The sequence below is a fragment of the Engystomops pustulosus genome, chromosome 2 (genome assembly GCF_040894005.1).
Source record: "Engystomops pustulosus chromosome 2, aEngPut4.maternal, whole genome shotgun sequence".
NCBI classification, from domain to species: Eukaryota; Metazoa; Chordata; class Amphibia; order Anura; family Leptodactylidae; genus Engystomops; species Engystomops pustulosus.
The window spans coordinates 264,439,690-264,464,208 of NC_092412.1; the positions used below are offsets into that span (position 1 = coordinate 264,439,690).

Below are 24,519 nucleotides of genomic sequence, written 5' to 3' on the forward strand. Positions count from 1 at the left end.
GGACAAATTATGCTGCGGTTTCGGAATAGAAAGGACGTCCTCCCGAGGGGGAACCACTGGTTCGCTAGCGATAGTTCAGTGCAGGGAAGGGAAAGATGTACAGACAGAAGATTGGTTTGATGTAAGTAGACAGAAGGTTGTTGGGTTAAGTAGGACTGATGGAAAAGTGCAATTTGATATAATGGAACAGAATGGCTGGTAGCATTGTGGTGAAAAGAAAAGTAATAGTGAAGGTTTGAAAGTTTTGGGATGTGTTAGATGATCTGATGATTGTACAAGTGAGAAAACTTGATCAGATCTGCTAACAGACACTTAGAGCCTCTGACTTTGACGGACGGACCAGGACAGAGTGACAGGGATCCTTCAGAGTTCCCATTGAGAAAGAGACAGGCGATAAGGGACATTTCAAAGTTTTGGATGTGGAAAGAATTTGAGGAAAAGAGATTTTATTATATTTTCCTTGGAGTGAAAGATGGCCCCTGGAATGCAGACTCCACCCCTGTATCTGGTGGTTAGAGAAGATGACAGGCCCTACCATGCTTCAGTGGCGGCCATCTTAGGACAGTTTATTTTTCAGTGGCGGCCAACTGAAAGTTAATTGCCTATGACTCTACTCTGTTGGCACCTGTTTTTTTTTTTTGTTGTGGTTTAGCAGCTGAGCACCCTTTGAGATTCTTGACAGGGGTCTGGAATAAATGCCGGCATAGGTGTTTTTGGTTTATTATGGTCCAGTTAAAATGTATTTGATCCTAACGATTAGAGAAAAATTACTAGGAAGAGTGTTGCAATATCTCTGGTACTTGCTTTCTGGAGTTTAAAGAGTTAAGGAGGGTCAGATCTGCAGCTGGGCTTTGCCTGAGCTGTGTTATCTGTGTCTGTGTTTTTGTTCAGAACTGACCTTGACGTTCACAGAAAGCTGAATTTCTCCATATTGAGCTGCCTGAGAATGCTGCTGTGTCTCTTATCTAAGAGACAGGCTAGTGCCAATGTTTACAGTAGGGAGGGGGCACACCACTGCGTTTTAGAGTTCTTTTTGACAGTCTGAGAATACCTGACTTCTGTTTGAGATACTGCAGTCTGGCCAGAAAATTATAGATAGTTAAGAGAGTCCCATATGTCTGGATGAGATAAAGGGGAGACGTAAACAGTCATGGAGGAGTTCCACGGGAACTGTTTACAGCTTTCGGACACAAGGAGTACACTACACTGTCAGGTCATACCCCAAGTGCACTTGCCAGCTGTTTTTTTAATGAGTTGTTACCAAAGGTATTAATGGACTGGAGACATTAATGTCAGACTTGACATACAGAGGGACTGATAAGAATGTGACTGAAAGCCAGGAGGAAACAAAGACCAGTTTCACAGACCTCGGCAAAGTGAGACTGAGAGAAAGTTCCGGTCCTGTGTGAGCCCAACCCAAGTGGGGGTTCTTCAACTTGCGGGGAGGAGACATTACTGAAGTGACTGCCCACACTCTAGGAAACGGAGACGGCCCCAACAGGGCAGGAAAGGGGGGATGGTAACGAACAAGGACGTCAGCAAGTACATCCCCCCAGACAGAGTTAGCTCCTTTCATTGTAGAACTGATGTGTGACTCCTCCCCTGCTTGCACAATGATGATTTAACCCATTCCCAGTCAGGGAAAAGACCCAGAAAGAACAGCCGGATACATGTAGGATGGTCTACGACCTCCAAGCTGCCAATGAGTGTACTGAAGCCCAGTGGTCCCTACCCCACACTGGCAGCAGTCCCCGGGACTGACATATTATTCACTGTTATTGATTTGGCAGATGTTTTCCTCTCTGTGCCCCTACAAGGAGATTGCCAGGACCTATTTGCCTTTACCAGTTCAGTATTCCAGTATACCTGGTGCAGATTCCCACAAGGGGGGTAAAACTCACCCAGCCTGTACTCCAAGGACTTACAGGGAGTAGACTGGCAGACTAGCCCCTTACTGGATGTTCTCCTTTTCAGTATGCGGAGGACCTACTGTTTTTGTGCCTCCATTTTGCAGGTTTGCCAGAATGCATTTATTGACCTTATGGGGCTCATTTATTAAGGGTCAGTCGGATGCACTTTCGCTGGGTTTCCCGACGATTTCCCTTTTGCGCCGAGTTGCCCCGGGATTTTGGCACACGTGATCGGATTTTGGTGCATCGGCGCCGGCTTGCACGTGACAGAAATCAGGGGGCTGGCCGTCGGACTACCCAACGGATTTGGACAAACATGCGGAATTTAAAAACGCGATTGTGATCACATGCACTGGGAAGAAGCAGGTGAACTCCGGCGGACCTCAGCGGGGAAGCAACGGATGCAGGAACTTGGGCGCACGATCTTCATGAATCGCGACGGACCCGAATCCTCGTCGGACAACGCGCCGCGGGATCACGAATGGACCAGGTAAGTAAATCTGCCCCTATGTGTTTTCTGTCCCAGAAGGGTTGCAAAGCTCCAGTACTGCCAGGAGAAGGTGGTCTTCCTAGGCTACTGCTTCTCAGCCACAGGCAGATACCTGACAGAGGAAAGAAAGCTGGCAGTCCAGAATGTGCCCCTGCCCTGAGGCCCTAAGCCTCTTCACATGTTTCTAGGACTGGCCAGCTCCTGCAGCCTGGGATAAGGTCTGCTGCCCCCAGCCTGATGCTGCCCCTTGATGACTGCATTGCCTCTTCCCCATTTGCCCTAAGTCAGGAGGCAATTGATGCATTCCATAGCCTTAAGCTGGCAAATCCTGTCTGCACCGGCCCTAGGCACATCCAACTGGATCAAACTTATGTTTTATTTAGCACGGAGCATCTAGGCCACAGGTGTCTAGCCCAGGAACGTGGTGGCCTCCCCAGTGGTCCACTATTAGGCCCGGTTAGACTCAGTCGTGAGGGGAGCCCCTCATGTGTCAGTAGCTGCAGCCAGCAATCTGCTCAGCAAGGCCAGCGAGTTGATCCTCACAAGAGGTGGGGATAGTAATAGTAAAAGCACACACAATTTGGTAACTGCACAAGCCAAGGGCAAGTATGTTGCTGACGGGCTGGCGGAGGCAGCTGCACAGATGGAGCCTGGAGACTGTCCTGAAGTCTCAGCGGTGAGTTCTGAGCTAAATGTTTGATCCACAGGTGTTCCAGTCCCTGGTGGCCCGAGAGTCATCAGAAGTGAAGGGAGTGTGGAGGAAAGCTGGAGCCCAGATGCCGATGGGACCTGGATGCTGGGAGAGAGGGTGTGCCTGCCAGGAGCCCTGCACCCGACAGTAAGTCAAGTAGCCCAAGGACACACACACATATCCAAAATGGCCATGCTAGCGCTCATAAACCACCAGTGGTTTACCCCGGGCATTACTACCCCTGTCACTAGAGTAGTGAAAGCCTTTATAGTCTGTGCCCGCCACAACCCGGGTAAGGTGGTAAAGACCCCACGGAAGGTGACACCCAAGCCGCTGTATCCCTTCCAAAGACTGCAGATGGATTTTATCCAGCTACCAGAAGGGGTACGTAGGAGTACGTGCCTGTGTGCATTGATCTCTTTCCAGGGTGGCCAGAAGCTTCTGCCATGACCAAGGCTATTGCCAGAGCTGAAGCCAAGAAGGTGGTGAGTGAGATTTTCTGCAGGTTTGGACTTGCAGAGACCATAGAGTCCGGTCGCAGAACCCACTTCACTGGACAGGTGAAGCCTTGTCCCTCCTGGGTGTAGAACAGGCCCTGCACACCCCTTGCCCTTCCCAAGTTAGTGGTGGGATTGAGAGACTAAACGGCACTCTTACGTTAGAGATCCGGAAGGCCATGGAGGAAACAGGGAAACCATGGCCCGAGTGCCTTCCTGCTCACCCAACAGAAAGATGGGATTGTCCCCCTTCGAGGTACTTTTTGGCTGTGCACCCAGACTAGGCCCCTACTTCCCATAGACCCTATAACTGATGGCAGGGAACCAGGTGGAATGTGCCATACAGTTGAGCCAGGCCTTGGAAAAAGGTCCGCAAAAGTGTTTCTGATTCCTTTTCAGATGCAGACAGAGACCTCAGGACGCATAACCTGAAGCCTGGAGACTACGTGGTGGTAAAGAGACACCAGGGAGAGAGTCTGGAGCCTTGCTACGACGGTCCTTTCCAAGTCCTGCTGACCAGTGCCACGTCTGTGAAGCTAGAGGGAAGTCAGCACGCTTCCATGTTTACTATTGCAGACTTACTTATTCTTCTTGCCAGCTGGTCTCTTCTGACTGACTGTATGCTCAGAGACACCCCAACCATGACTATCACTATCTATTGGACTAACTGTATGCTCAGGGACCCCCCAACCATGACTATCACTGTATCTATAGGGGTGACTGTATGCTCAGGGACACCCCAACCATGACTATCACTGTAGCTATAGGACTGACTGTATGCTCAGAGACACCCCAACCACGACTATCACTGTATCTATAGGGGTGACTGTATGCTCAGGGACACCCCAACCACGACTATCACTGTATCTATAGGGGTGACTGTATGCTCAGGGACACCCCAACCATGACTATCACTGTATCTATAGGGGTGACTGTATGCTCAGGGACACCCCAGCCATGACTATCACTGTATCTATAGGACTGACTGTATGCTCAGGGACACCCAACCATGACTATCACTGTATCTATAGGGCTGACTGTATGCTCAGGGACACCCCAGCCATGACTATCACTGTATCTATAGGACTGACTGTATGCTCAGGGACACCCCAACCAAGACTATCACTATCTATAGGACTAACTGTATGCTCAGGGACCCCCCAACCATGACTATCACTGTAACTATAGGGGTGACTGTATGCTCAGGGACACCCCAACCACGACTATCACCGTATCTATAGGACTGACTGTATGCTCAGGGACACCCCAACCATGACTATCACTGTATCTATAGGGCTGACTGTATGCTCAGGGACACCCCAACCATGACTATCACTGTATCTATAGGGCTGACTGTATGCTCAGGGACACCCCAACCATGACTATCACTGTATCTATAGGACTGACTGTATGCTCAGGGACACCCCAACCATGACTATCACTGTATCTATAGGACTGACTGTATGCTCAGGGACACCCCAACCATGACTATCACTGTATCTATAGGACTGACTGTATGCTCAGGGACACCCCAACCATGACTATCACTGTATCTATAGGGCTGACTGTATGCCCAGGGACACCCCAACCATGACTATCACTGTATCTATAGGGCTGACTATATGCTCAGGGACACCCCAACCATGATTATCACTGTATCTATAGGACTGACTGTATGCTCAGGGACACCCCAACCATGACTATCACTGTATCTATAGGACTGACTGTATGCTCAGGGACACCCCAACCATGACTATCACTGTATCTATAGGACTGACTGTATGCTCAGGGACACCCCAACCATTACTATCACTGTATCTATAGGGGTGACTGTATGCTCAGGGACACCCAACCATGACTATCACTGTATCTATAGGACTGACTGTATGCTCAGGGACACCCCAACCATTACTATCACTGTATCTATAGGGGTGACTGTATGCTCAGGGACACCCCAACCATGACTATCACTGTATCTATAGGGGTGACTGTATGCTCAGGGACACCCAACCATGACTATCACTGCATCTATAGGACTGACTGTATGCCCAGGGACACCCCAACCATGAATATCACTGTATCTATAGGACTGACTGTATGCTCAGGGACACCCCAAACATGACTATCACTGTATCTATAGGGGTGACTGTATGCTCAGGGACACCCCAACCATGACTATCACTGTAACTATAGGACTGACTGTATGCTCAGGGACACCCCAACCATGACTATCACTGGATCTATAGGACTGACTGTATGCCCAGGGACACCCCAACCATGACTATCACTGTATCTATAGGACTGACTGTATGCTCAGGGATACCCCCAACCATGACTATCACCGTATCTATAGGGGTGACTGTATGCTCAGGGACACCCCAACCATGACTATCACTGTATCTATAGGGGTGACTGTATGCTCAGGGACACCCCAACCATGACTATCACTGTATCTATAGGACTGACTGTATGCTCAGGGACACCCCAACCATGACTATCACTGTATGCTCAGGGACACCCCAACCATGACTATCACTGTATCTATAGGACTGACTGTATGCTCAGGGACACCCCAACCATGACTATCACTGTATCTATAGGACTGACTGTATGCTCAGGGACACCCCAACCACGACTATCACTGTATCTATAGGACTGACTGTATGCTCAGGGACACCCCAACCACGACTATCACTGTATCTATAGGACTGACTGTATGCTCAGGGACACCCCAACCATGACGACTATCACTGTATCTATAGGACTGACTGTATGCTCAGGGACACCCCAACCATGTCTATCACTGTATCTATAGGGGTGACTGTATGCTCAGGGACACCCCAACCATGACTATCACTGTATCTATAGGACTGACTGTATGCTCAGGGACACTCCAACCATGACTATCACTGTATCTATAGGACTGACTGTATGCTCAGGGACACCCCAACCATGACTATCACTGTATCTACAGGACTGACTGTATGCTCAGGGACACCCCAACCATGACTATCACTGTATCTATAGGGGTGACTGTATGCTCAGGGACACCCCAACCATGACTATCACTGTATCTATAGGACTGACTGTATGCTCAGGGACACCCCAACCATGACTATCACTGTATCTATAGGACTGACTGTATGCTCAGGGACACCCCAACCGTGACTATCACTGTATCTATAGGACTGACTGTATGCTCAGGGACACCCCAACCATGACTATCACTGTATGCTCAGGGACACCCCAACCATGACTATCACTGTATCTATAGGACTGACTGTATGCTCAGGGACACCCCAACCATGACTATCACTGTATCTATAGGACTGACTGTATGCTCAGGGACACCCCAACCACGACTATCACTGTATCTATAGGACTGACTGTATGCTCAGGGACACCCCAACCATGACTATCACTGTATCTATAGGACTGACTGTATGCTCAGGGACACCCCAACCATGACGACTATCACTGTATCTATAGGACTGACTGTATGCTCAGGGACACCCCAACCATGTCTATCACTGTATCTATAGGGGTGACTGTATGCTCAGGGACACCCCAACCATGACTATCACTGTATCTATAGGACTGACTGTATGCTCAGGGACACTCCAACCATGACTATCACTGTATCTATAGGACTGACTGTATGCTCAGGGACACCCCAACCATGACTATCACTGTATCTACAGGACTGACTGTATGCTCAGGGACACCCCAACCATGACTATCACTGTATCTATAGGGGTGACTGTATGCTCAGGGACACCCCAACCATGACTATCACTGTATCTATAGGACTGACTGTATGCTCAGGGACACCCCAACCATGACTATCACTGTATCTATAGGACTGACTGTATGCTCAGGGACACCCCAACCGTGACTATCACTGTATCTATAGGACTGACTGTATGCTCAGGGACACCCCAACCATGACTATCACTGTATCTATAGGACTGACTGTATGCTCAGGAACACCCCAACCGTGACTATCACTGTATCTATAGGACTGACTGTATGCTCAGGGACACCCCAACCATGACTATCACTGTATCTATAGGGGTGACCAGGATGCCCCCAGGGTAGGAGACTTTACCTACATTTGGTGCAATACGACAATGACCTTCTATAACACTGACAGCACAGGTAACCCTGTATTAGCAGTGTCTGATGTGTACAGGATTTGTGGGGATAGGAGAGTCCGGCCCGACTCTCAGGGAATTATATCCGAGATGCTTTCCAGAACCGCATGGCTTTGGACATGACCCTTGCTAAGAAGGGAGGAGTCTGTAAGATGGTGGGAGTGGCTTGTTGCATGTACATCCCGGATGACATCGCCCCCTGTGGATCCATTACCCATGCTCGTGAAGAGATTGAAGGACTGTCCTGGGACCTCAAGAGAAACTCAGAAGTGGACGCTATATCCTTCACTTTGTGGTTGGGGGATTGGAAAGGTTTCCTTTAAGTGGGGGCGATGTTAACCCCTTAAGGACGCAGGGTTTTTTCGCTCATTTCTCGCCCTCCACCTTCAAAAATCCATAACTTTTTCATTTTTACGTGTACAGACCTGTGTGAGGGATTATTTTGTGCGTAACAAATTTTACTTTCCCTCGATGTTATTTATTTTAACATGCCGTGTACTGCGAAGCTGAAAAAAAATCCAAATGTGGAAAAACTGAAAAAAAAAAACACGTCACGTTCTTGTGGGCTCCAAATAACACGCCTACTTTATTCTTTGGTTCGGTGCGATCGCGGTGACACCAGATTTATCGGTTTTAATACATTTTCAAAAATAAACGAATGTGTACAAAAAAGAAAAAAAATTTTTGCCATCTTCTGAAGCTAATAATTTTTTCATACTTTAGCACACGGAGCGGAGGGAGGGGTCATTTTTTGCGAAATGAGCCGATGTTTTCATTGCTGCCATTTTGAGGTCTGTGCGACATTTTGATAATTTTTTTATGTGATGCAAAAAGGTGTAAAAGTCGCATTTTGGACATTTGGCGCCATTTCCCATCTCGGAGGTCACCGCAGGCCGTAACCCCTTTTATATTTTGATAGATCGGGCATTTTGTGACGCGGCGATACCTGAAGTGTCTGTGATTTTTACGGTTTATGTTTTATATCAGTTCTAGGGAAAGGGGGGTGATTTGAATTTTTTATATTTTATAATTTTTTTTTTTTCCACTATTTTTAGACCCTGTAGGGTACATTAACCCTAGATGGTCAGATCATTCCTATTATATACTGCAATACTCCTGGATAATACTTCTGTATAATACTCCTGGATAATACTTCTGTATTGCAGTATATGGCATTTTTGCAGCTCATTCATTACAATGAGCCACTATCTCATTGTAACGAATCTGCAAAAGCCCTTAAGCCTCGGGTCAAACGAAGACCCGCGGCTACCATGGCAACCGATCGCCGCCCCCCGATGACGTTCGGGGACGCGGCGATCGTAATAAAGATGGCGGCGCCCACGCGCCGCCGTCTTTTAAATGCCGCCGGCGACTTTGAAAGGGTTAATAGCCACGATCGGTGCAAGCACCAACCGCGGTTATTAGCGGTGGGGGTTTGCTGCAATATGCAACAACCCCCACCTTTGTATGAAGAGGACTCAGCCCGTGAGCCCTCTTCATACACTCCCTGTACCTCTGCGCCGTAGAGCTACGGCGCAGAGCGTTAAGGATTGTGATTTTGCTCTTGACCCCTTACTCAAGTTTCCTAAATTTGCATAATGAAGATATCGCTCTGAGATCAACCCCCCCTGAAACATATCAAACAGCCCCTGGAGTAGGGAGAGGTAGGGTAGGGATTAGATTCCCATATGTGAAAGTCGACTAAATGGGGGTGCACCCAACAGGGGTCTGCTGTCATCCAACTGGTGAAGAGGAGAGCGATGCACATATGGGCAGGTCTGTAGGTTCTTCTAGACCAATAGCAGCTGAGAGAAGTTCCAGGATTTAGGGGGGACTGTTAAGGTAAACCAACCTGATAGATCAAATCCTGTCATTTCTACTTGTCTTATTTTCCTAAAAAGTTCTGTAATAGAAACAAGGAACTCACAATGGCGCAGAGACAAAAAAGTTTTGAAGCTTAGGAATGCGGACCTGACGTCAATGTGCGACAGCGGGGAAGTTCTCCAATCAAGAGACTTCATAAACTGGGAACGCTCCTCCCCTTCTGTTTCTCTCTTGTTTTTCTATATAGTTTTGTGAAACCTAATAAACCTGCGCAGTGCTGATTTTTGCCCCGGGCAACAGCATTAGCAAATCTTACATCAGCAATTTGTTCATTCTTTGCATGCTTCTTGATTAGAAACACAGCCAACACACACTAAAAGAGGATATCTTAAATCTTACCCTATCACTTACAGTCTATGAGGATGAGGGAGTGACACAAGTGCTTACAGTCTATGAGGATGAGGGGGGGGACACAAGAGCTTACAGTCTATGAGGATGAGGGAGGACACAAGAGCTTACAGTCTATGAGGGTGAGGGGATGACACAAGAGCTTACAGTCTATGAGGATGAGGGGTGACACAAGAGCTTACAGTCTATGAGGATGAGGGGGTGACACAAGAGCTTACAGTCTATGAGGATGAGGGGGTGACACAAGAGCTTACAGTCTATGAGGATGAGGGGAGGACACAAGAGCTTACAGTCTATGAGGATGAGGGGGTGACACAAGTGCTTACAGTCTATGAGGATGAAGGGGGACACAAGAGCTTACAGTCTATGAGGATGAGGGGTGACACAAGAGCTTACAGTCTATGAGGATGAGGGGTGACACAAGAGCTTACAGTCTATGAGGATGAGGGGGTGACACAAGAGCTTACAGTCTATGAGGATGAGGGGGGACACAAGAGCTTACAGTCTATGAGGATGAGGGGGTGACACAAGAGCTTACAGTCTATGAGGATGAGGGAGGACACACGAGCTTACAGTCTATGAGGATGAGGACACAAGAACTTACAGTCTATGAGGATGAGTGGACACAAGAGCTTACAGTCTATGAGGATGAGGGGAGGAAACAAGAGCTTACAGTCTACGACGATGAGGAGGAGGTACTGTTACAGCAGGGGCCGGGCGTACATTAAAATCCGGCAATGCCGAGAGGCGTTAAGGTGACAGCAGCCAGAGCACTTGCGGTTCATATACATATTTTTAAAAAAGTTATTTTAGCAGTAAATATGCTGTTTCCTTATGCACTAAAACTAGTAGAATTAGTGCATAAAGAAACAATGATGTCACGCTGGACATCTACCATCAGTCAACCTTCAAGCCTCCTGGGATGTTGTGAAGATGGAATATTCTTGGATTGGAAGATCTCCTCTTGCTGTGGCTGATGGGGTCAGAGCCGGAGGGTTCAGTCACTTAGGAACATTTTTGCAACGTCAGTGAAAACAGGAAAGTTACTGCACGTTCCATCGGGTTTGTCAGATAATGAAGGAAATTACAAACAGGTGCAGAATATTTGGAGGACTGTACGACCTTTTGATCACTTTTTATGGGTTGTTAAATGGTGTAAAACTAGTGGGCGCTATTTTTCATTATGGGGTTTACCGATGGGAATAATTGTGTTCATCTTTTGTTAGATCGGACATTTTGAGACATGGCGATGCCCAAAATGTTTTACTGTTTATTACGTTTTATATCGAGGGGGTGAGCTGAATGTATTATTAGATACTTTACCCTTAGGTGGTCTGATCCTTCCGGACAAATACTTTTTATATTGTATTCATGACAATGAACCACTGGCAGGTTTAATGATTGTCGATGTTCTGTTCCGATCTTTTATGCTGTACCTTCTGAGTGCTACACTATCGCGACTTTATACTCTCTGACCTGCGGCTCGTCTCCACCGGACCTTGGTTCTGGATCCTTTGCTGTGCGTCTCCACTTGAAAGAAGAAAAGATTGTGGATCCCTTCTACTCGTTTCTTTTCCCTTCTGGCTCCGTTCCTCTATAGTTCTAGGTTAGTGATTTTTTGGAATTACAACCTAATGGCATGGACCTAAGGCATCAGCTAAGAGAAGACCACCAGAAAGTCTGAGACGTGACAAGGTATAGGATGTCATATATACAGGTTTATTGCACAGCTCCGGTCTCAGTGCCGAGGAGATGGACGTCCTGATGATGGTTGTGGCAGTCTATACTTTGCCAGCTCCACGTCCACCTCTACAAAAGTGAAGGGTGTGTAGTTGAAATGCTGCAGGTTCTGATACTTTGTGTTATCAAATGGATCCTGGGGGGCAGCGCGAGGCTCAGGGGGAGAATCTGAAAAAGAAGACAGGGATTAGAAACAGGAAACCAAAAGAAGGCAGAGCCTAAGGAAGAAGCCATAACCACAAGGCAACTGCCTCATCCTAGAGCTGAACACAGTCTTAATATCATGGTCCCACAGCTGACACTTTCCTGAAGAAGCTCCTCATGTCACTTACAATTCTCCCTCATGCCGGACATCAAATCTATCATTATATTCATGAAGCACATGACTGGCTATACGTCATTGGAGAAGAACAGACGTCCTGGAGATGATACAACTATGTCTCGAGAGGGAGCAGAACCATCTGGAGAAACACTGGTCATGGTGGTCTAGAGCCGAATCACTAATAATCTGCACCCATAAGATTCAGAAGAGCAGGACACAAAGGCCTGGACTGCGGTGCATCATGGAAGACCAACATGTGCACATCATTAGCTCAAATGGCAGACTAGTACAGAGCGATCACACGTCTATCCTCTAGTACACAAGAGCTATCCTAGTACAGAGCTATCAGACGTCTATCCTCTAGTACACAAGAGCCATCCTAGTACAGAGCTATCACACGTCTATCCTCTAGTACACAAGAGCCATCCTAGTACAGAGCGATCACACGTCTATCCTCTAGTACACAAGAGCCATCCTAGTACAGAGCTATCAGACGTCTATCCTCTAGTACACAAGTGCCATCCTAGTACAGAGCTATCACACGTCTATCCTCTAGTACACAAGAGCCATCCTAGTACAGAGCTATCACACGTCTATCCTCTAGTACACAAGAGCCATCCTAGTACAGAGCGATCACACGTCTATCCTCTAGTACACAAGAGCCATCCTAGTACAGAGCGATCACACGTCTATCCTCAAGTACACAAGAGCCACCCTAGTACAGAGCTATCAGACGTCTATCCTCTAGTACACAAGAGCCATCCTAGTACAGAGCGATCACACGTCTATCCTCTAGTACACAAGAGCTATCCTAGTACAGAGCGATCACACGTCTATCCTCTAGTACACAAGAGCTATCCTAGTACAGAGCTATCAGACGTCTATCCTCTAGTACACAAGAGCTATCCTAGTACAGAGCTATCGGACGTATATCCTCTAGTACACAAGTGCCATCCTAGTACAGAGCTATCACACGTCTATCCTCTAGTACACAAGAACCATCCTAGTACAGAGCTATCACACGTCTATCCTCTAGTACACAAGAGCTATCCTAGTACAGAGCGATCACACGTCTATCCTCTAGTACACAAGAGCTATCCTAGTACAGAGCTATCAGACGTCTATCCTCAAGTACACAAGAGCCATCCTAGTACAGAGCTATCACAAGTCTAGTACAGAGCTATCAGACGTCTATCCTCTAGTACACAAGAGCCATCCTAGTACAGAGCTATCGGACGTCTATCCTCTAGTACACAAGAGCTATCCTAGTACAGAGCTATCACACGTCTATCCTCTAGTACACAAGAGCTATCCTAGTACAGAGCTATCGGACGTCTATCCTCTAGTACACAAGAGCCATCCTAGTACAGAGCCATCACACGTCTATCCTCTAGTACACAAGAGCTATCCTAGTACAGAGCTATCACACGTCTATCCTCTAGTACACAAGAACCATCCTAGTACAGAGCTATCACACGTCTATCCTCTAGTACACAAGAACCATCCTAGTACAGAGCTATCAGACGTCTATCCTCTAGTACACAAGTGCCATCCTAGTACAGAGCGATCACACATCTATCCTCTAGTACACAAGAGCCATCCTAGTACAGAGCGATCACACGTCTATCCTCTAGTACACAAGAACCATCCTAGTACAGAGCTATCACACGTCTATCCTCTAGTACACAAGAGCCACCCTAGTAGAGAGCTGACTGACATCCGTCCTCTCATACACGTGTTCCTTAGTAGTACAGAGCTGAATGATATCCGTCCTCTCATACACTTGTGCCTTAGTAGTACAGAGCTGAATGACATCCATCCTCTCATACACTTGTTCCTTAGTAGTACAGAGCTGAATGACGTCCGTCCTCTCATACACGTGTTCCATAGTAGTACAGAGCTGAATGACATCCGTCCTCTCATACACTTGTTCCTTAGTAGTACAGAGCTGACTGACATCCGTCCTCTCATACACGTGTTCCTTAGTAGTACAGAGCTGAATGACGTCCGTCCTCTCATACACTTGTGCCTTAGTAGTACAGAGCTGAATGACATCCATCCTCTCATACACTTGTTCCTTAGTAGTACAGAGCTGACTGACATCCGTCCTCTCATACACGTGTTCCTTAGTAGTACAGAGCTGAATGACATCCGTCCTCTCATACACTTGTGCCTTAGTAGCACAGAGCTGAATGACGTCCGTCCTCTCATACACTTGTTCCTTAGTAGTACAGAGCTGACTGACATCCGTCCTCTCATACACGTGTTCCTTAGTAGTACAGAGCTGAATGACGTCCGTCCTCTCATACACGTGTTCCTTAGTAGTACAGAGCTGAATGACATCCGTCCTCTCATACACTTGTTCCTTAGTAGTACAGAGCTGAATGACATCCGTCCTCTCATACACGTGTTCCTTAGTAGTACAGAGCTGAATGACATCCGTCCTCTCATACACGTGTTCCTTAGTAGTACAGAGCTGAATGACATCCGTCCTCTCATACACGTGTTCCTTAGTAGTACAGAGCTGAATGACATCCGTCCTCTCATACACGTGTTCCTTAGTAGTACAGAGCTGAATGACATCCGTCCTCTCATACACTTGTTCCTTAGTAGTACAGAGCTGAATGACATCCGTCCTCTCATACACTTGTTCCTTAGTAGTACAGAGCTGAATGACGTCCGTCCTCTCATACACGTGTTCCTTAGTAGTACAGAGCTGAATGACATCCGTCCTCTCATACACGTGTTCCTTAGTAGTACAGAGCTGAATGATATCCGTCCTCTCATACACGTGTTCCTTAGTAGTACAGAGCTGAATGACGTCCGTCCTCTCATACACTTGTTCCTTAGTAGTACAGAGCTGAATGACATCCGTCCTCTCATACACGTGTTCCTTAGTAGTACAGAGCTGAATGACATCCGTCCTCTCATACACTTGTTCCTTAGTAGTACAGAGCTGAATGACATCCGTCCTCTCATACACTTGTTCCTTAGTAGTACAGAGCTGAATGACATCCGTCCTCTCATACACTTGTTCCTTAGTAGTACAGAGCTGAATGATATCCGTCCTCTCATACACTTGTTCCTTAGTAGTACAGAGCTGAATGACTGTCCTCTCATACACTTGTGCCTTAGTAGTACAGAGCTGAATGACGTCCGTCCTCTCATACACGTGTTCCTTAGTAGTACAGAGCTGACTGACATCCGTCCTCTCATACACTTGTTCCTTAGTAGTACAGAGCTGACTGACATCCGTCCTCTCATACACTTGTTCCTTAGTAGTACAGAGCTGAATGACGTCCGTCCTCTCATACACTTGTTCCTTAGTAGTACAGAGCTGAATGACATCTGTCCTCTCATACACGTGTTCCTTAGTAGTACAGAGCTGAATGACATCTGTCCTCTCATACACGTGTTCCTTAGTAGTACAGAGCTGAATGACATCCGTCCTCTCATACACGTGTTCCTTAGTAGTACAGAGCTGAATGACATCCGTCCTCTCATACACGTGTTCCTTAGTAGTACAGAGCTGAATGACATCCGTCCTCTCATACACGTGTTCCTTAGTAGTACAGAGCTGAATGACATCTGTCCTCTCATACACTTGTGCCTTAGTAGTACAGAGCTGAATGACGTCCGTCCTCTCATACACGTGTTCCTTAGTAGTACAGAGCTGACTGACATCCGTCCTCTCATACACTTGTTCCTTAGTAGTACAGAGCTGACTGACATCCGTCCTCTCATACACTTGTTCCTTAGTAGTACAGAGCTGAATGACGTCCGTCCTCTCATACACTTGTTCCTTAGTAGTACAGAGCTGAATGACATCTGTCCTCTCATACACGTGTTCCTTAGTAGTACAGAGCTGAATGACATCTGTCCTCTCATACACGTGTTCCTTAGTAGTACAGAGCTGAATGACATCCGTCCTCTCATACACGTGTTCCTTAGTAGTACAGAGCTGAATGACATCCGTCCTCTCATACACGTGTTCCTTAGCAGTACAGAGCTGAATGACGTCCGTCCTCTCAAACACTTTTGTTGAATTTCTATTTCTGTGACATGAGGTCATGTGATCAGAAGACCCACCCCTCAGCTTATCAGAACCACCCATCTTATTTACATATAGAATATCCATCAATGACTGGTGATGCTCGAGTGATGGCAGGTGAGTTATGTAATATAGAGCTGTCATTTCCAGCTCATTGTCTAACCCCATTTACCCCCCTGCATGATCAATATATACAACTTCAGGGACTCTGCAGAGGGAAGCAGGAGTGGGACACTTCACTGGCGGAAATGAAAGAGCAGAAGTAGTTAGAGCTGAAGTGGTGGGAGGTCGGTATAACATTACGATACAGAGACGTGTCAGGAATGAGAAATACAAGCAGAAGGTGCCAATGGGCTCCAGGCATCTCTCTCATCATTCCTGCAGGTTGTGGGGCAAAGGGGAAGAGTCAGGGCACAGACACTGTGGACTAGCACAGGAGGGAGATGAGGATAGGAAGCAGAGACTAGAAGCAGCAAAGTGTCCTCACGTGATTCATGGATCTCTGCAGACTCAGGTGCTGATGTCTCCTCTGCTCCTACAGAAGCCTGCTCGGATCTTGTAGTTGATATGATCGGGGCCTCAGGAGATGATGTCTCCTCTGCTCCTCCAGAAGCCTCCTCGGATCTTGTAGTTGATATGATCTGGGCTTCAGGAGATGATGTCTCCTCTGCTCCTCCAGAAGCCTCCTCAGATCTTGTAGTTGATATGATCTGGGCTTCAGGAGATGATGTCTCCTCTGCTCCTCCAGAAGCCTCCTCAGATCTTGTAGTTGATATGATCTGGGCTTCAGGAGATGATGTCTCCTCTGCTCCTCCAGAAGCCTGCTCGGATCTTGTAGTTGATATGATCTGGGCTTCAGGAGATGATGTCTCCTCTGCTCCTCCAGAAGCCTCCTCAGATCTTGTAGTTGATATGATCTGTGTCTTTGTGGACTTCATTGCCACTATCTCTATTCCTCCGACAGGAAGTTCATCAGATGTTTTAGACATCTTGGAATTGGCAGCTGATGTTGCAGAGTCTCGACCATGAACCATTCTACTTGGTGTCTCCACCTGTCTTGCTCCAAGTGGAGTCTTTGGAGGAAGTTCCGCTATAGTCATCGCAGAGGCATAGTTTTTTAACTCTTCAGCATTCTTCCCCCTCAGCCACATCTTATCTTTCTGTTCCTGTCCTACAGGAATCTCTCTTATGGAGGAGGACTTGTGGCTCTGTCCCGGGTGCCCTCCACCATCTGCTAGATCTGCATGTCGGTCACTGACTGGCTCAGAGTCTTCCTCCTCACTCTCAGAATCAGAGCTGGAGTCTGAGCTGCTGGAGGATGAATTGCTCTGCGAGACCCCCTGTGCGGTGTGCACCTCTGTGCCTGACTGCCCACCGTCATCCCGCAGCAGAGCGCTCACTGCTCTGAGGGCCTCATCTCTATTCTCACCTGTAGCTGGTCGCTGGCACTGAGAGACTCTCACTGGAAATGAGACCAGTGTCTTACTGCCCCCTTTGTTAGAGGAGCCCTTACCTAGGAGAGAGAGAGACATCCCATGACACAATCAGATCCAGTATTGGTGGTCTAAGGTGGAGAAAGTGGTCAGGTCCGTGCCCTGACCTTATATATATAGAAGGGAGGCGCTATACAAGAGACAATGACACCACTGAGAAAACCAGCGATGGCTGAGTGATGGGACCGGGCCGTGGTCTCCTCTCTACATGCTTTGTGGGGAACCGCATGATATTATCACTAAGACTCCACCCCGACAAGCCAAACCTCATCGCCTGGGGCCACAGACCTACAGCCGGAGCCCCCTACATGCCACTACAGCGCCCCCTCCCCTCCATAATGGTAGACATGAGGACAGGTGTCTCACCTCCGCCCTGGGCTCGGACACAGGTCACACTGATCCTCGGCAGCACCTGCTGGACACAGACAAAGGTTCAGTCACCACCAGGACCGAGAACGAGGGGGGAAGCAACAGACAGGAAGCTGAGAGTCACCACAAGTGTACAGAGCAGAGACACAGGAAGGGGAGCCCAGCCCCCCGCGAGCCGGGGAGGGAAGCGCCGGCCCCGACGCCCCACGCACCCGACCGACCGGGGGAGGGAGGCGCCGGCCTCGACGCACCACAAGCACCCCACCGACCGGGGGAGGGAAGGGCCGGCCCCGACGCCCCACGCACCCGACCGACCGGGGGAGGGAGGCGCCGGCCCCGACGCCCCACGCATCCGACCGACCAGGGGAGGGAGGCGCCGGCCCCGACGCCCCACGCACCCGACCGACCGGGGGAGGGAAGCGCCGGCCCCGACGCCCCACGCACCCGACCGACCGGGGGAGGGAGGCGCCGGCCCCGACGCCCCACGCACCCGACCGACCGGGGGAGGGAGGCGCCGGCCCCGACGCCCCACGCACCCGACCGGGGGAGGGAAGCGCCGGCCCCGACGCCCCACGCACCCGACCGACCGGGGGAGGGAGGCGCCGGCCCCGACGCCCCACGCACCCGACCGACCGGGGGAGGGAAGCGCCGGCCCCGACGCCCCACGCACCCGACCGACCGGGGGAGGGAGGCGCCGGCCCCGACGCCCCACGCACCCGACCGACCGGGGGAGGGAGGCGCCGGCCCCGACGCCCCACGCACCCGACCGGGGGAGGGAAGCGCCGGCCCCGACGCCCCACGCACCCGACCGACCGGGGGAGGGAGGCGCCGGCCCCGACGCCCCACGCACCCGACCGACCGGGGGAGGGAAGCGCCGGCCCCGACGCCCCACGCACCCGACCGACCGGGGGAGGGAGGCGCCGGCCCCGACGCCCCACGCACCCGACCGACCGACCGGGGGAGGGAAGCGCCGGCCCCGACGCCCCACGCACCCGACCGACCGGGGGAGGGAAGCGCCGGCCCCGACGCCCCACGCACCCGACCGACCGACCGGGGGAGGGAAGCGCTGGCACAAGTGCACGGGGTCATGGGGAGGTCGTACACAAGTGCACGGGGTGTCAGGACGTGTACTGGAGGCTGGAGTGACACAGATTATTGGGGAGTATAATACTCGTCTGTAGCGGCCTCCTCCTACCTGCAGCCTCCTCACTGATCTCAGCGCCGCCGCCATTCTCTCCTCCTCATACACTGAGAATGACAAACACTAGAGGTCAAACTCCCTTCTTGTATCCCCCGCACGGCCGCCGCCATTTTACCGGAGCCCAAGCCATATCACCCGTGGCGTAAGCTGATGATGTCATCACCACGCGCCGTGGCTGTCACACGTGTGTGCGGATCTCCAGGTAGGAAGAGGCTCCGGTGCAGATCCCTCTCTCCTCTCGCGCTGCAGCTCAGTAACCAATTACATTGTTGCTTTGATGCTAAAGTCTGCCGCCGGCACATGAAAGCTGGACTGTGATTGGCTCCTATGCTGAGCTCGCGTGAACTCACAGTTATATGCAACGCACTAACCAATGAGATTGCTGCTATCATGCTGGCAGAGAAGAACTGGAATGTGATTGGTTGCTGTGTAGACCTCTCCTGTTGTTTAGTGTGTGCAGTTCAGTGGCCAATCAGGTGATATTGTGGGAGACTCCTCCCCCAGAGCATAAAACTACTAATACTGGAGACCCCAGGGCGCCAAACGGCCGACGCTAAAAAATTAAAAACTCCTTTCCTGAATTCTCTCCTCCTTGCACTCCCCACGCTTCAGCCTCTTCTCTGCTCCTTGTCCCACGCTGATTGTGTGTGGAGCAGCAGGAGATACTGGGTGCAGTGAGCAGCCTCAGCGCTGCCCGGCCTCCTGCACCAATGATCTGCCATTGGTTATGGAAGCCCTCATTGGACTCCTGGCATCCTCTTCTAGCTTTTTAGTTGACATGAATGTGGCTTCACTTTATGTACATGCTCAGCAGTGAGGAATGATGCACAGGAGTTTTCTCTTCTTCTCTCCTTAGATCTGTGGATCCCCAGGATGTTGCGGCTGAGGGCGGGGAGGTTGTGTGTAGCTGGGGGCAGCCGTCTGCTGCTGGGAGCGACCAGGTACCCTCATTGGTGCTGGGGATCTGATGGCTCCTCCCCTTCTCCTCCATTGACTTTGTCTTGTATTTTCAGGTGCGATGAATCGTTCTTTATATTTGACTGTGCAGATGTGGAGCGGAGGCCTGCGCCCGTGGGGTGAGTGCGCTCGTGTCTCCAGCAGTTGTCTCCTGGTCTTGTGGCAGTTGATGTCTTTCTTGTGTTCTGGGCTTTCCCCCCGTGTCACCAGTGTCCTCTCACCCCTCAGGCAGGAGACCTCCTCCACGGACTCGGAGAAGATTCTGGCTGCCGCGTTCTCGTCTTCTGGCGACTACTTTGCTGTAACTGACGACAGTAAAAGACTGGTTCTATTTAAGACGTCTCCGATTTGGGAGAAGATCAGTGTAAGGTGAGCCGCTGAAGACCTCAATGTCCCCCGGGTGCGGGGTCCGGGCCCGGCGCTGGCTCCCCCGGGGTCCGGGCCCGGCGCTGGCTCCCCCGGGGTCCGCTCATGTGGTGGCTTCTTCCCTCCTCGCCTGTAGGTGGGTCAGCCGTCGCTGCACCTCCCTCACCTTCTCTCCGTGTGAGCGATGGATCCTGGTAGCGGATAAATCCGGAGATGTCTTCTCTTTCTCGGTGGAGTCGGCGCAGGAGGAAGGGCGCCTGGAGCTGGGCCACCTCTCCATGTTACTGGACCTGGTAATGGCTGGAGGACACTGGACGTTCCTCGATATGTTCCGCCTGCAGGGGGCGCTCTCTCACTGCTGCTCTTCTGTTCTCTCAGGTGGTGACTCTAGACGGGCGACATATCATCACCTGCGACCGCGATGAGAAGATCCGAGTCAGCCTCTGGGAGGCGCCGCACGACATCAGTGCCTTCTGTCTGGGACATAGAGAGTCAGTGCTGGGGGAGTGTGAAGGAGGGAGCACTGGGGGGGCTCTGTGATGTGGGGGGTCTCTGTGATGTGGGGGGTCTCTGCATGCTTCTGTGATGTGGGGGGGTCTCTGCATGCTTCTGTCATGTGGGGGGTCTCTGCAATGTGGGGGGTCTCTGCATGCTTCTGTGATGTGGGGGGTCTCTGCATGCTTCTGTGATGTGGGGGGAGGGTATGTGGGTTGAGGGGTTGTGGTGGGATGTGTCTATGAGGGGGGATCGGAGTGTATGGGGGGATAGTTACCCCTAGTTGCTTATCTGTTACAGGTTTGTGTCAGGATTGGCGCTGCCCCCCGGTCAGGAGAAGCTGCTGCTGTCGGGGTCAGGGGTAGGTGACCTTTCACGTCTCCCCCTGCAGTTTGCAGCCTTAGATTCTGATCCTGTTATCCCTCTCCTCTAGGATGGGACACTGCGCCTCTGGAGTTATGAGACGGGTCGAGAGCTTCAGAGTTGTAGCATCAGCAGCATAGAGAGGCCTGAAGGTCCCCAACGTGACAGCCAGGAGATGATGGTGAGACCCCAGCCCCCGGGTCAGGGTGTACAGATGGGAACAGCAGGTCTCCTATAGCTTGGTTCTGGCTTTGTCGTCCTGCTTTTCCTTTTTGCCTCCCTACACTGCAGACCCCTCCCCCCCCTTCACACTGCACTGCAGACCCCCCTTCCCCTACACACTGCACTGCAGCCCCCCCCCTACACACTGCGCTGCAGCCTCTCCTCCTCGTGCGCTGCAGCCTCTCCTCCTCGTGCGCTGCAGCCTCTCCTCCTCGTGCGCTGCAGCCTCTCCTCCTCGTGCGCTGCAGCCTCTCCTCCTCGCACGCTGCAGCCGAGAGACCCGGGTGCAGTGAGGACACGGAGTGCAGCGGCAGGAGAGACCCAGGTGCAGTGAGGACACGGAGTGGAGCGGCAGGAGAGACCCAGGTGCAGTGAGGACACGGAGTGGAGCGGCAGGAGAGACCCAGGTGCAGTGAGGACACGGAGTGGAGCGGCAGGAGAGACCCGGGTGCAGTGAGGATACGGAGTGGAGCGGCAGGAGAGACCCGGGTGCAGTGAGGATACGGAGTGGAGCGGCAGGAGAGACCCAGGTGCAGTGAGGACACGGAGTGGAGCGGCAGGAGAGACCCAGGTGCAGTGAGGATACGGAGTGGAGCGGCAGGAGAGACCCAGGTGCAGTGAGGACACGGAGTGGAGCGGCAGGAGAGACCCAGGTGCAGTGAGGATACGGAGTGGAGCGGCAGGGGAGACCCAGGTGCAGTGAGGACACGGAGTGGAGCGGCAGGAGAGACCCAGGTGCAGTGAGGACACGGAGTGGAGCGGCAGGGGAGACCCAGGTGCAGTGAGGACACGGAGTGGAGCGGCAGGGGAGACCCAGGTGCAGTGAGGACACGGAGTGGAGCGGCAGGAGAGACCCAGGTGCAGTGAGGACACGGAGTGGAGCGGCAGGGGAGACCCAGGTGCAGTGAGGACACGGAGTGGAGCGGCAGGAGAGACCCAGGTGCAGTGAGGACACGGAGTGGAGCGGCAGGAGAGACCCGGGTGCAGTGAGGATACGGAGTGGAGCGGCAGGAGAGACCCAGGTGCAGTGAGGACACGGAGTGGAGCGGCAGGAGAGACCCAGGTGCAGTGAGGACACGGAGTGGAGCGGCAGGAGAGACCCAGGTGCAGTGAGGACACGGAGTGGAGCGGCAGGGGAGACCCAGGTGCAGTGAGGACACGGAGTGGAGCGGCAGGAGAGACCCAGGTGCAGTGAGGACACGGAGTGGAGCGGCAGGAGAGACCCAGGTGCAGTGAGGATACGGAGTGGAGCGGCAGGAGAGACCCAGGTGCAGTGAGGACACGGAGTGGAGCGGCAGGAGAGACCCAGGTGCAGTGAGGACACGGAGTGGAGCGGCAGGGGAGACCCAGGTGCAGTGAGGATACGGAGTGGAGCGGCAGGAGAGACCCAGGTGCAGTGAGGACACGGAGTGGAGCGGCAGGAGAGACCCAGGTGCAGTGAGGATACGGAGTGGAGCGGCAGGGGAGACCCAGGTGCAGTGAGGACACGGAGTGCAGTGGCAGGAGAGACCCGGGTGCAGTGAGGACTTCTCAGTTGCACTTGCTGCTACCTGGCCTCCTGCACCAATGATCTGCCATCAGTAATGGAAGGGATCGTAGGACTGTGACTGTCAGCAATGTGCGGACCACAAGTCGTGGCTTGACAGGCTGCATGTGACCGGTCTGCGTAGGTTGGGCACCCCTGTTCTAGGCTTCTAGTTGACATCTGGTCAATCTGGACAATTTTGTTCATTTTTGTACTGGAATAACAAATTCCACAAACCCTTCCTACAGTGTTCATGGCGTCCTACCAGAAGCCTAACCCTATGAAATATCTGGTTATATGGGTAAAGGGGGAGCAAGGTGCCTGACGAGGGACTTTATTCTGTTTGTGACGGCGTTCAGTCTGTCGCTCGTGTGATTTCTTATTCCTTCTATTAGGTCTATTTTTTTATCTTTTGCAGAGATTTGCCGTCTCCCGGATTTGCTGCAGCCCTGGTGGAGAATCTGTAGCGGTGCTGTGTGATGGGTGAGGAGGGGCTCCAGGTGGGGGGCTCCACAACATATCCAGGGTATTGCTTAATGATTCGGACCTGGTGTCTTTCAGTGTTCCCGGGACCTACCTGTTCACCATTACGGATGGGCCGAGGCTCGTCCACCCTCAATACATTCCCCTCTGCTATGTTCCTGTGGACTTGGATTTTGGGAACTCGACCTCCCTTTGGCTGTTATCTCCAATCAAGGACCACCCCATGGAGCTCCTCCAGTACAGAGATCAGAGGTGGCAGGTTCGTCACCATGGCTGGGGGAGGGGTTGTGTGGAGGGTGATGGTCCTTAACTTAAATATTTTCAAGTAATTGATACTAATCTGGTGAGGTGGCGCCCCTGCGTTATTACCCAATAAATCTTGTAACACTCCACATCCCCCGCACTAATAACACACCCATTGCCCCGCTCACCCCTCGCCTCTCCATAGGGATGCACGGCCGTACGAACATGTTTTATCTTTCCCCGCATTGGTCCGCACCGCCCTGAGGTGCCATGGTCCCTATGCACCCTCACATTGCGGTGCGGCGGGGTGCATAGGGAACAACTCCTGGTGCGTGCAGGAGGCCGCGGATAGTGGTGAAGCCTCCTGCACACTGGTGATGGGACAGTGCTCTGCTTACTTGATGCAGCCATAGACGGTTGCAGCAGGACCCTAGAGCTTACATTGTAGTTCCTGGCATGGATGATGAGGGTTGTGTCCTTTCCAGGTGGTGCCACTGGACAACAATATGAAGGCGCTGTCTAAGGCCATAACAGAAAACTGGGAGCAGATGGAAGGTGAGCATCCACAAGCGGAGGCATAAAGGCCCCTCCTGCAGGAGCTTCTGTGAATCCATAGTTTGATTCTGCAGGTCTACACAATGGTGGGTGCAAGCCTCGCACTCTTCCTAACCTGGTGGTGGTTGTATCTGAGGTTAATGGTTTCAGCCTGGGATAG

General features: G+C 51.2%; 2 protein-coding genes across 2 annotated transcripts; one reads left to right on the forward strand and one right to left on the reverse strand.

The window, feature by feature from the left end:
* Positions 1-11,672: 11,672 nt before the first annotated feature.
* On the reverse strand, positions 11,673-19,180 carry NDUFV3 (NADH:ubiquinone oxidoreductase subunit V3). Its single transcript, XM_072133552.1, has 4 exons — positions 19,145-19,180; positions 17,947-17,992; positions 16,575-17,600; positions 11,673-11,882 (listed from the first exon to the last, which is right to left on the reverse strand). The coding sequence occupies exons 1-4, from the start codon at positions 19,178-19,180 to the stop codon at positions 11,713-11,715; spliced, it is 1,278 nt and encodes a 425-aa protein (XP_071989653.1). The 3' UTR covers positions 11,673-11,712.
* Positions 19,181-19,211: 31 nt separating this feature from the next.
* WDR4 (WDR4 tRNA N7-guanosine methyltransferase non-catalytic subunit) lies at positions 19,212-24,385 on the forward strand. Its single transcript, XM_072133553.1, has 11 exons — positions 19,212-19,352; positions 20,007-20,091; positions 20,164-20,226; positions 20,336-20,476; positions 20,610-20,766; positions 20,852-20,964; positions 21,269-21,329; positions 21,402-21,512; positions 23,497-23,561; positions 23,640-23,820; positions 24,290-24,385. The coding sequence occupies exons 1-11, from the start codon at positions 19,301-19,303 to the stop codon at positions 24,383-24,385; spliced, it is 1,125 nt and encodes a 374-aa protein (XP_071989654.1). The 5' UTR covers positions 19,212-19,300.
* The last annotated feature ends 134 nt before the right edge of the window (positions 24,386-24,519 follow it).

Bases quoted from the DNA above. Each gene is read 5' to 3' on its own strand.
- NDUFV3 (XM_072133552.1), bottom strand. From the start codon at position 19,180: ATGGCGGCGGCGCTGAGATCAGTGAGGAGGCTGCAG. The intron at 17,993-19,144 runs GTAGGAGGAGGC...TGTGTCCAGCAG, and splicing joins GATCAGTGAGGAGGCTGCAG to GTGCTGCCGAGGATCAGTGT. The intron at 11,883-16,574 runs GTGAGGACACTT...CTTCTTTTTCAG, and splicing joins TGCAGAGATCCATGAATCAC to ATTCTCCCCCTGAGCCTCGC.
- WDR4 (XM_072133553.1), top strand. From the start codon at position 19,301: ATGATGTCATCACCACGCGCCGTGGCTGTCACACGTGTGTGCGGATCT. The intron at 20,092-20,163 runs GTACCCTCATTG...TTGTATTTTCAG, and splicing joins CTGCTGCTGGGAGCGACCAG to GTGCGATGAATCGTTCTTTA. The intron at 20,477-20,609 runs GTGAGCCGCTGA...CCTCGCCTGTAG, and splicing joins TGGGAGAAGATCAGTGTAAG to GTGGGTCAGCCGTCGCTGCA.